General features: G+C 39.6%; 1 protein-coding gene across 6 annotated transcripts in view; it reads right to left on the bottom strand.

Annotated features, from left to right (window-relative positions):
- Nucleotides 1-12,655, bottom strand: part of wipf3 (WAS/WASL interacting protein family member 3) — a 95,581-nt gene that overhangs the window by 16,323 nt on the left and 66,603 nt on the right. For 5 of the 6 annotated variants that reach the window (XM_059654264.1, XM_059654263.1, XM_048560980.2 and 2 more), the window contains 4 exons: nt 8,907-9,039; nt 8,277-8,399; nt 4,217-5,053; nt 2,459-2,674 (listed from right to left, as the gene is read on the bottom strand). In XM_059654264.1, the coding sequence (XP_059510247.1) occupies nt 2,459-2,674; nt 4,217-5,053; nt 8,277-8,399; nt 8,907-9,039 (1,309 nt within the window). Of the gene's footprint in view, nt 1-2,458; nt 2,675-4,216; nt 5,054-8,276; nt 8,400-8,906; nt 9,040-11,708; nt 11,866-12,655 lie in introns of all 6 variants that reach the window. The other variant, XM_059654268.1, reaches the window with a different exon arrangement.

Here is a 12,655-nt window from a genome sequence, read left to right as displayed (position 1 = left end):
CTGTTCAAAATTTATCCCATTTAGCAGTCATAGCGCCACACATAATGGTGGGTATCCTCAATGTGAAGACAGGATTTGGGCTGTGCAATGATGATGTAGTGGTCACTTCTAATTTTCATAGAATCATAGAATCCCTACATTGTGGAAACAGGCCCTTCGGCCCGACAAATCCACACAGACCCTCACAGCGGCCATCAAACCCATTCCCCACGAATCTACCTAATCTACACATCCCTGAAACACTGCTGGCAATTTAGCATGGCCAATCCACCTACCCTGCACATCTTTGGAATGTAGGAGGAAACTGGAGCACCCAGAGGAAACCCGCACAGACACGGGGAGAATGTGCAAACTCCACACAGACAGTCGCCCGAGGGTGGAATTGAACTTGGGTCCCTGGCGCTGTGAGGCAGCAGTGCTAACCACGGTGCCATTGTGCTGCCCAGATTTTAATTTAATCTGATTTTCTAATCAACCTGTTCAAAAGATGTTATTACACACCTCTGAACAGATGGAACGTGAACCTGAGTCTCTTGGTCCAGAGGTGAGGGCATTATCATTGTGCCAGAAAACCCCTTAGTGGTCACTTCAAAAAATATTCTCATGCACAAGTGCTGCAGGTAGATTAGTTAGGACAAGATCACTTACATTTTCCCTCCTTGTTGGTTATCTCACCACCTTCTGCAGATCCAGTTAAGCAGCCATATCCTTCTGGACTCAGCCAGCTCAATCAATAATGGTGTTCCCAAGCCACTATCAGTATGAGTATTAAAGACCCCTCCTGGGGTAAAATATTGTGCCTTTTCCAACATTAGTACTTCTTTTGATTGGTGCTCAACATAGAGAATTATGATACATCAGCTGATGGGTGCTCAGGTCATAATCAGCAGGAGATTTCCATGCCCATGTTGAATCTGATACCATGAGACTTAATGGGGTCTGGAGTCAATGCTGAAGACTCCCAGGGCATCTCCTTTCTCAGTAAATGCCGCAGTGCCTCCCATCTATCCTGACAGATATGCTCACTGATAGTGCTTATCGTGTCCAGGATGTTGTATTGTATAAACCCCATGAGTACAAACGGATCAGGCTGTTTCTCAACTAGTGTGTGGGTTCAGTCTCCCAATTTTGGCATCAGATCTCAAATATCGGTAAGGAGCACATTGAGGGTTGTGTTTCCCGTTATCATTTCTCCTACACAAGCCAATGCCACGGTTTTTCATACAGTTTCTTTCTTGTGGTTAAACTTTATAATTGTTTGATACAACTGAGTGGTTTGCTAGGCCCTTTCATAAGGCAGTTAAGAATCAACTCAATAGCTGTATCTGGAAACACATGATCAGGTTTTGGGTGGGGGCTGGGGTTTGTCCATGCATCAAGACTTGCACTGGTTTCTGACATGTTGCATCATCTGTCTGCTGTCTGATAATCCAGAGATCACAGGACATGGGACCATTGCCAACTTGGTTTGAAGGTAGTCCCATCACGCTCAAAACGCAATGGGTTAAATCTCACACCAGGTGATTAAATAATTTGATACACAAACCAGTACTGATGCACAGCTGCACTGTAAAGGTCGTGTCTTTCAGATATACAGCATTACAGCAAGGCTCTTACCATGTGATTGGCTGGATATAAAATGTTCTGCAATTCTATTTGAAGAAGAACAAGCAGATTTTCCCACTGTCCTAGTCAACAAATTTTCCCTCAACCAATACCATAAAAATAGATTTTTTGTCAATCTCTTTGTGACTATTTGTAACTGTGATTTACACAAATACTCAGACCAGCCACAACTTATAAGTTGGAAAAGATTGTGATTTAAGGGGTAAATGACTGTTATGTTTATTTACACAACAATAAATATACTTCTTAAGTAACTTACTGGTTTTGAAGTGCTTTGAAATATTTTGAAGAAGGTAAGTGCAAGATCTTTAGGATTTATCACATCCAAACCTGCAATATATTTAATACTCATTTCAAATACGACTAACATTTCTGAATAAGTCTCAATTTAGCCCATTTCTGAAGAAGGGTCCCAACCCGAAACGTCAGTTTTCCTGCTCCTCTGATGCTACCTGGCCTGCTGTGTTCCTCCAACTCTACACCGTGTTATCTCTGAATCCAGCATCAACAGTTCTTACTATCTCTCAATTTAATAAGTGGCACACCAGTATGGCTGGCAGGAGACAATATGCAGAGCCAATATCCCCCATGTTAATATTTAAGGGAAGCACTAGCCTGTTGAAGATATACATTTTCACTATTGCTGGTGTGATCCACCAGCAAGTACTCACCTTAACATCAGCCTTGGCATAGGATTACAATGTGTAGTTTTATGTTCCACTCCAAGTAAAGTTTTTGATTTATTATGCAAAAAGTAAGAATTCTAGTTTGAGGTTCAATTGAATAATTGGCATTTTACTCTAGATAAAGTAAAAATATTGTCTATAATTACCACTGACTGGTGATTGTGTAATAGAAATTCCTTGTCGAACTTTAAGTGGTAAAGGCGGTGGTGGTACTGGTGGTGGCGGTGGGGGAGGGGGAGGAACAGGGCACAGAGATGTCCAGATTGGGCTGGGTGTATGCTGGTTTCTGCTTGTAAGTTCCGTACTGGATGATCTAACTGGTGGCAGTGGAGGTGGTGCTAGTTTTCCACCACTACTGTGCACTGAAAAACAGAAAAATTGACGTGTAAACAAATATACATGATAAATGCTGCAGAATTGAAAATAGCTGTTACAGTTTAAAGCTACAATGACTAGACATCAGTACAAGCATACAAATTCGACCATCTGAGTAATTTTATTCACAGATTGCATTTTTATACCATAGATAAGATATGGAAAAGCTGAAACTGACTAAAAAATGAACACAGGAAGAAAAGTTGATCTTTCAGCTTCAAGAACTCATTTTGTCATTCAATTGAACTAGCTTTGAAATGGACTTTAACTCCATCAATTCTACTTGATATCATAAGCCTAAATATGCTTGTCTAACATAGATTTACTTATCGTAGGTTCAAAATTTGATTGAACGAGGCTCAACATCAGTAAAATACCTGTCCAGTAGCTGCTTGTGATATCTGTACTTGAACCCTGAACTTTCTCTGCTCAAAACAATTCTATATGCAATCACAACAATTACCAACTTCTTGCTATTTAGAAATTATTCTGATTTATCTTTCTTAGAACAAAACATCACAGTTCTCCATTTTGATCTCTAAGTGTCACAGTTTTTGCAATTCTCCACCTTTAAAGTCCCATTACAACTTTCAGTTTCAATCCAAACTATTTAGAATTTCACCAAATTTAGGGTGCAAACAGATATATGGCTCTCTCTTTCTGTATCCAAGGCTTTCTTTCATTATCTTTATCTTTATCTTTTTAATATTTAATTCCCAATTACCATCAGTAAAAACAAAGTCTGGTCATTGGCACATTGCTGTTTGAGGGAGATTCCTCTACACAAAGCTAGTTGCTTCATCACCTACATTACAATAGTGATGACATTTCAGGAGTAGTTCATTTGCTGAAAACACTTGGAGACATCCAGTCATCAAGAAAAGCGGTCTATAAATCTTTCTTTAATGCATCTGGTATCCTTCAGATTTTGGAAATTTGTCACTCTTTAATAACATTCATTTTTCTATCAACATGAATAATTATGCTGATTTCAGATAGATTTTGGCCTTGAATTATTGTTGGTTTTTCTTGCATTTCTGACATTTTGTGATTTCCAATCAGTAGCAACCACATAAGGTCCCTCCCCAACCAACTGCTGGTTGCTCAATGCATGACTATCAATAAGCATTCTGGCTGGTGAAATACCTGCCAAACTGCTGAAAGTATCCTGTAAATAACATTTCATAAGCTGTGCTGAGTCCAGATGCAGCTCTACAGCAATGCGCAAATCTTGTGGAGCCAACTTTGACAGTCTGTTATGAGGCTTTTCCAGGTTCAGCTAGATTTACTTGAAATGTATTGACTTCAGGGCAAAATACTGCACCCCTACACTTCATAAAACTACTGTTTTATATAGTTAAAAGTAACATAAATTAATATTTTCCATGATGCTAACTGCTGTACTTAATTCATTAGGGAAATTTGTTTTTGTAACTGACTTAATCTAGTATGATGACAATTCACTACGAAAGACAGTGCAATACCACAAACAGGACATGTTGTTCCTGTACAATCTATTATTTTCTTACCTCCAGATCTCCCTGGACCTTCCCTTCCAGACAGCTGGGTTCCATGTGACATTTGCCCAGATGATAAACTGGAACCAGGATGACCGTAGGCAGGAAACGGGGGTGGTGGTGGTGGAGGAGGAGGAAGAGGAGGTGGAGGAGGAGGAGGCAGCAGAGGTATTGAGGACAAACTTGGTTTGTTGGAAAAGTTGGGTAATTTTGGTGGCAAGGCTGGAGGAACTTCGACACCATTCAACAAAGAGGGTGGAGGTGGTGGTAGATTATCTTCAGTTTTATTATAAGGACTATAGGCAGGGCCTGGATGCAATGGGGGTGGAGGGGGAGGAGGCAGAGGAAAATCTGTACAGTCTTCAATACAAAGTAAAGAAGGTGGAGGCGGTGCTGGGAATATAAAATCTGAAGCTTGGTCTTGGAAATGATCAGAAGGTGGTGGAGAAGGTGGCGGTGGTAGAGGCGATGGTGGTGGCTGTGTATATTGAAATTTAAATGGTTTAACATTTGCAAGCATTGGAGGAGGAGGAGGAGGAAGTGAAGGAGCAACTGGAGGTGAAGGTGATTCAATTGTTGTCACTGTTTTTGTAGATTTATTATTAAAAGATGAGGATGTAGAAGAGGGACATGTTGACAAAGATTTATTCTGACTAAAAGTGGGTGTGAGGGCAGACACATTATGATGGCCTTGAATTGTCTTTTGCACTTTAGATAAGTCAAAGGAGTCTGGGCGTTCAGATTGCTTCAATGCATTTTTGTCATTTCTGGCGCTGTCATTCTGGACTGAGTGTCTTGACGTTTGTACTTTCATACCAAAAGGTTGAACAGCTGGTTTGGAACCTCTTTCTGAAATCAACAACCACAAGTATAATTTTTAAAAATACATTGACAAGTATTTATTAACTAAAGTCTATCACATTGCAATATACAATCATACTTCTTATAAATCTAATTTATCAATTCATCAATGGAAGACAAGTTGAAAAATAAGGAGTCAGTATTAAGGTATACAATAAGATTATGCAGAATAATTTGTGGCGATTTTCTGTTTCGCCTCTCCTATAAAATCGCACAGATCTCAAAACACATACATGTTCACAGTGAAGGAGCAACTGGAGGTGAAGGTGATTCAATTGTTGTCAATGTTTTTGTAGATTTATTGTTGAAAGATGAGGATGTTGAAGAGGGACAGGTTGACAGAGATTTATTCTGACAAATCCTGAACACGCACAACCTTCATCAGCACAATTTCAACATTACTACTGATAGCAATTAATAAAATTCTCACCTCTATGTAAATAATATTGGCTTGATTTGTTGTACTGCTAAATATAGTAATAAATGTTTAAAATCATAACAGCTGGATTTTTATGAAGGCATTAAATAGATTTGTTTTAACTTCACAATGCTTATGATGCTATCTGCCCACCAACATATTGGAAATTCAAATGTACACGAAACAAAAGTAAATTAAATAATTGGAAAAATATAAAGGACAGTTTTTTTTAAAATCCAGTCTAGTAAATCTGATAATCAGATTATTAATTTAAAAAAAAACCACTTGCATTCTCTCCCCCAAACATCTGCATATGACACACTACTCTGGACAGGAAAGAGGATGTCAAAGAACCATTCAATTGAGCCTGGGAATTTGAGGTGAAAACCAGATCTGAACAGTTTCCATCATGTAATCTGCAGGCCAAATCTCTGCAGGCTCTGGATGGATGAGTAATCCACCATCTGCTTTCATAACAAAAACAATCTTTGCAGCTGCTTGCAGCAATGTGAAACAATATAGCAAATACAACCTTTCAATAGTTAAACAAACTCTTGCTGACAATAATGAGGTTCCATGTTGGACCAATGTCAAATGCTGCAGTAATCACCTAATAATGGGCATTTTTCCACCAATAAGGAATAAGTAACATCTGAGGCATCAATCTTTGCCCGTTATTCAGGGTGCCGCATCCTGTCTTCCAGGAGCTTATTAAGTCAATGAATTAATCTTCATCATTTGAAATAAGGTTAATGGCTTGCATAACCAGCAGCTGAGCAGGGTTTGTTGAAACCTAGGGCCTCTCTCACCATTGGTACATGAGCTGGTTTGACCACAGTAGATGAACTGTCCCAACAGCAATCTAATTTTCTTCTATTTGGGAGTATTGCTTTATTTAGTAGCATTGCTTTGAGTTGAAATGTTCCAATTATTACACAGCAGTTAATAGGTATGATGGCATTGGTCAGGTCCTAATTTATCTTTTAAAGTAGAGTTTATCCACCGCTACCTACCTAAGGACACAGGAATCTTTATGACAAAAGGCATATATAGGCTTCAAAACTGAGGACTGAATACCAGACTCTCTTAGTCTCATATATGACCATCCACCCTTTACAGCCCAGGCACAGCCGTACATGAAATTGAGATATAGAAATTACACATATGCAAAGATTATTATTCATATACTAACAGCACTTTCAAAACTTCAATTTTATGCTGAATTGTAAAGCTTATTCATAATATCAGCATTACCGAATGGGGAAATTTGTGTTTGTTTCTGGAATGGTACTATAATTTGTTTCCTTCATGCTTTGTGTTTCCTTAGATTTCCATGTACCTTTGTACCACAAGCAATCTGCAGTCTAGTCCCATTTAAATAATATTCTTTTGTTCTATTCTTACTGCCAGTATGATAACCTTACATTTTATATTCCATCAGTTCATTTTTTTGCCCAATTACTTAACATATCTTTATCACTTTGCAAATTCTATTTAACCTTTTTACAAACTGCTTTCCTACCACTTAGTCCCATCATCCAAGTCATTAGAATTGTAAATAATTAAGGCCCCAGAAATGATTCCTGTAGTCATTCAATCATTACAGAATGCCAACCTGAAAACGATTTACCGTGCACTGTTTCCCGTTCATTACCCATTCTTCCAAATAACGCTAATGTATTACTTAAACACCATGATCTCGGATAACAATCTTTTTATGTAGTACCTTGTCAAATGCCTTTAAGAATTCCAAACGCTGTCAATCTACTGGTTGCCCTTTATCCTTCCTGTTTATTATTATTTTCAAATCTTCTAAACCTGTCAAATTTGATTTGCCTTTCATAAAACAATGTTGACTCTGTTTGATTGTATTTTGATTTTGTAATACTCTTCTTACTGCTTTATTCGTAATGCTTTCCCTGCAATAAGTAGCTAAGACATGTTGCTCTCATTACTGGCGTTGCTCAGGTGACTCTTTAATTGAAACAGGAATCTTGAGTTTCAAACATGGTGATGATCCTGCTCCCTGAGCCAAGTTAGGACTGAAACAGTGGAAGGGCAAATAGGTGGCACAGGCAAAAAAAGGGACTGACAGAGAGAGAAATAAACAGTATCTGTAATAACAGGTACATTTTAATGCATTAGGTATGAACATGTCATGATATGATTGGATGATCACATGTTTTAATTTGAATATGATTGGATAATACAGTCTTGTGTGTATGAGCTTAAATATGATCGGATAGTACAGTCATGTCTACTAACTTGGAATGTGAGTTGTCCAATCATGGTTAGACGGAAGTAAAACAAGACTACAATTTGAATGTATTACTTAAAGAAATAACAAATTAGTAGCTTATCTGTACTATTAATACAAAACCTTTGTTATCCTGTTGAAGTTTTGAGTTGTATGTCATTTTCTTAAAGTGTACATCTTCCACGCATGCATAAATAAACTTATAAAAGAAACATGAATCTTGTTTGGTCAAAGGAGAAAATGAACAGTTTGAATTATTCCCACACACTATTGCAAATGGAACTCCAAACAACCTAAACAGGTATCAACATCAAAGTCCTCATTCATCAACAATGAATCTTAAGATTTGTTACTTCAATTATGTGTAGTTATCTATTATTAGAAATAATTGTGCTCCAAACAAAGATACCTGCCAGGAATGCAGAATGGAAATTAACAACCTTAAATTATTATTGGTAGGTGAATCAACAGACTGCAAACACAACATAATAAGACTGCACCACTTGAAATGTATTTAACTTGTCCAACAGAGCTACCTGAAGCATCACGCTGTCCAGCAGGTCTGAGAACAGGAAATCCTCCCTGAAACATGCCGCCACCCACTGCAGTTGGTGTTGATGTTCCACCCACAGCTCCTGCACCACATCCATTCTTGGGTTCTGCAGACAAGCAATAATAAAAGTCCAGATTATAGTTTGGAAAAACCTACTACAGCAATATTCATCAGAAAATACTTTAAGATAGTTGTAATTGGACTGATAATTTACAAAAACACATTTCAAAAAGAAAACTCTTACAAAGACATTTTTAAATGTTTGCAGTGTGCGACCAATGTTCCAACATTTTCCAGACTGTTTTTAAATTGTCAGAAAGCTGTACGTTAAATGCATAGCATTTTTGAAGTACATTCTTGATGTGACAGTCTCCCTTTTGGCAACATGCAATGTAACTTCAAGTGGCTAATTTATTTTACCCATGTACTATCAAGATATGCCACAATGAATTTAAAAACTAAACAATTTATGTAAAACATGAACATCTTCACAGTGGACACATCATCATGTAGATCCTAGGTCCGGTCAACAGATTTAAGGTTTGAATTTGTAAAAGGTGAATTGTGTATGACAACCCACAGAATTGATATAGTGTCACAGTAGAACACTTACTGTCAATGTTTGGAGCGCTTCTGTCGTTGATTTGTGTCACCCTTTTCAACCGTACTCCTTTGTGGATATCACCTAGCAAAGCACTCCGTCCTTTTAGCTCATTTGTGGTTTGTTTGGGAAGTTCCACACGTGCCTGTTGAAAATTTGCAACTCATTATGATCCTTCTAGCATTAACATGAAATTTCTTTAAGCTTTAAGACAAACAGTGGAAGCTGAAACTACAGTAAATATTGGTTCAGCTAAAATCAGGGTATAAGCATGTTGTCTCATTAAAAGATGAACTGCATAAGGTTTATCAGTCAAGTTAGCAAAATTGTCTTCAGGTGTCAACAAAACTTATACCTACTATAAACTTCTAAAGCATGGAGAGGCATATGCCTGCATGTAAATGCAATTCCTGGAGAAGATTGCTTGTTTCAGTTATAGTCTCATACGATGTAATGGCTTGTAATTATCCACTGATTATGGTGCCAGGTGATCTGAATACATGAATTAAGTTACACTGAGCCAGAACTTACTGCATAAATAATAGTGAGGTTATTGTTGCAAATCATCAGTAAATTTGATATTGAGGCAGGTAAGCAGTTAAGAGTAGAAATTTGTTTAGTTCATACAATTCCTCTGTAAGCTTTATGGGAATGGTAACTTACCATCTGACATGCCACTTAAATGTACAGAACAGTGCAATGTTCATGTACTGATACTGTAGATATAGTCTAAACATTAGAAAGTTCAAGTTTTGTCCATTTACATTAAGTAACATTTTGAATGGCAATGATATGCCTTGTTGCTGCCATATCATCTTTCTGACACTAAATACTATGATAAAGGAAGTAATTTCCAAAGAAGGGTCTAGGCCCTAAATGTCAGCTTTCCTGCTCCTCTGATGCTGCTTGGCCTCCTGTGTTCATCAAGCTGTACACCTTGTTATCTCTATAAAGGAAGTATCATTCTTTCAGATTTTAATTGTATTTGGAGACGTAAAAAGAAACATTTTCTTTTGGTCCCTTGGTTTCGCAATTAATGAAGTTATTACCTTCTCTTTCACTTTCTGTACTTGATATGACATGGGATTCAGTATTCTAGTTTATACTTTCTGACTTAAATACCTGCACTATTCATTAACAGTTCTCCAGTGTGAACATTAAGGAGATACGCAGTTGCTTGTACTGTTCAACCAAATCGTAGACTACGCGTATGGGAGCACCACTGAATTTCCGTCTGTCACTTGCTGCAATTTGTTATACATAGCTCAAGAAAAAGCAAGAAGCAAGCACAAGTGTAATGAATAGCCGGGACATTTAATCAGCTTCAGTAAGGCCTGATACTGCACATTGCACAGGTATTGTAGCACTCAGTGTCAAACAACTTGTTATGATGTCTAACATATTAGAATTGGAAGACAGTCAAATTCACTTAACATTATTAAATCTGATGGCATTTTAGCCCCTAGGCTTCAGTTGTACAGAGATGCTGAATATTATTCAATATGAGAAAGATGGCAGAAAGTTATGGAATTGAGGGATTTGGGAGTTCCCATCCAGAAATCACAAAAACAACCTAGCATCCAAGTTAAGTGGGTACCATAGAAAGCAAATGGATGTTCTCATTTTTCAAGGACTGCAACTTCCACTCCACAGTGGTCGAAAACACCTCTCGCATTTTCCACAACTCATCCCTCACACCCCATCCCCGCAATAACAACCAAAACAGAATTCCCCCCTCGTCCTCGTACCACCCCAGCAACCTCCGGATCCAATGTATGATCCTCCGGCACTTCCGCCACCTGCAATCTGATCTCACTACCAAGGACATTTTTCCCTCCCCACCCTTATCTGCCTTCCAGAGGGACCACTCTGTCTGTGACTCCCATGTCTGCTCCACACTCCCCATCAGCCCCACCATTCCTGGCACCTTTCCCTGCAACCCGCAGAAAGTGCTACAGCTGCCCCTACACCTCCCCCCCATCCCAGACCCTAAGAAGACCTTCCACATTAGCAGATGTGCAGGTGAATTTCTGTTTAATGTGGTATACTGAATCTGCTGTTCCCAATGTGGCCTCCTCTACATTAGGGAAACCAAGCGGAGGCTTGGAGACTGCTTTGTGGGATACCTGCGCTCAGTTCGTGCCAAACAACACCTCCCAGTCGCGAACCACTTCAACTCCCCCTCCCACTCCTTGAACAACATGTCCATCCTGGGCCTCCTGCAGTGCCACAATGATGCCACCTGAAGGTTGCAGGAACAGCATCTCATGTTATCACTTGGGAACCCTGCAGCCCAATGGTATCAATGTGGGCTTCACAAGCTTCAAAATCTCCCCTGCCTTGACCGCATCCCAAAACCATCCCAGCTCATCCCCACCTCCCTAACCTGTCCGTTCTTCCTCCCACCTAACCACTCCTCCCACCTCAAGCCCCACCCCTACCTCCTACCTACCAGCCTCATCCCACCTCCTTGACCTTTTCGTCCTCCCTGGGCTGATTTATCCCCACCCTAACTCCCCACCTACACTCACCTTTACTGGCTCCATCCCCACCTCTTTGACTTGCCCATCTCCTCATCACCTATCTGCTCCTTTATCCACCTCCCCCCTCTCTATTTAATTCACAATCTCCTTCTCCCTCCCCCATTTCTGAAGTAGGGTCCAAACCAGAAATGTCAGCTTTCCTGCTCCTCTGATGCTGCTTGGCCTGCTGTGTTCATCCAGCTCTACACCTTGTTATCTAAACAAATGGAATGTTTGTCTTTATTTCAAAGGGAATGAAGTGTAATGGAAAGAAGATTTTAGTGAAACATACCAGGCACTCGTCAGACCACAGCTGAAACACCACGAACAGTTTTGCACCCCTTCTCTAAAGAAACACGTGTTGGCACTGGAGGCAGTACAAAAGGATCACTCGGCTCATATCAGGAACGGAGGAACTGTTTTATGAGGAGAGGTTGAGTAGTTTGTGCCTGTACTTGGAATTAAGAAGAATGAAAGGCAACCTTATGGAAATACAAGATTCTTAGGGACAGTAGGAACTGCAGATGCTGGAGAATCTGAGATAACAAGGTGTAGAGCTGGATGAACACAGCAGGCCAAGCAGCATCAGAGGGGCAGGAAAGCTGACGTTTCGGGCCTAGACCCTCTGAAGAAGGGTCTAGGCCCAAAACGTCAGCTTTCCTGCTCCTCTGATGCTGCTTGGCCTGCTAAGTTCATCCAGCTCTCCACCTTGTTATCCAAGATTCTTAGGGAAGTTGACAGGGCAGATGCCTTGTAGGAGAGTCTAGGACTGGAAGGCATCTTCTCAAAATAAACCCTTGACATCAAAACTATATTCAATACAATGTAGCATCATGGAGCTCTGGCAAAACCAAAATCAAGGGGAACCAGGGGGTAACATCCAGAATTCAAGGTTATTTTAATTCAATGTAGGAAATGCAGAAATGTCCTTGCAAAAATAACACTGGTCCATTTATATCTAATGATGTAGTGGTATTATCGCTAGACTACTAATCCAGAAACCCTGATAATGTTCTGGGGACCCAGGTTCAAACCCCAGATAGTGGAATTTGAATTCAATTTTTTTTTGAGAAGTCTGGAATTAAGAATCAAACGATCACCATGAAATCATTGCTGATTGTTAGAAAAACCCATCTGGTTCACGAATGTCCTTCAGGGAAGGAAGTCTGCCACCCTCACCTGGTCTGGCCTACATGTGACTCCATACCCACAGCAACGTGGTTGACTCTCAGCTGCCCT

This window comes from Stegostoma tigrinum, chromosome 2 (assembly GCF_030684315.1).
Source record: "Stegostoma tigrinum isolate sSteTig4 chromosome 2, sSteTig4.hap1, whole genome shotgun sequence".
Classification (NCBI taxonomy): domain Eukaryota; kingdom Metazoa; phylum Chordata; class Chondrichthyes; order Orectolobiformes; family Stegostomatidae; genus Stegostoma; species Stegostoma tigrinum.
This window is presented reverse-complemented; position numbering and strand designations above follow the sequence as displayed.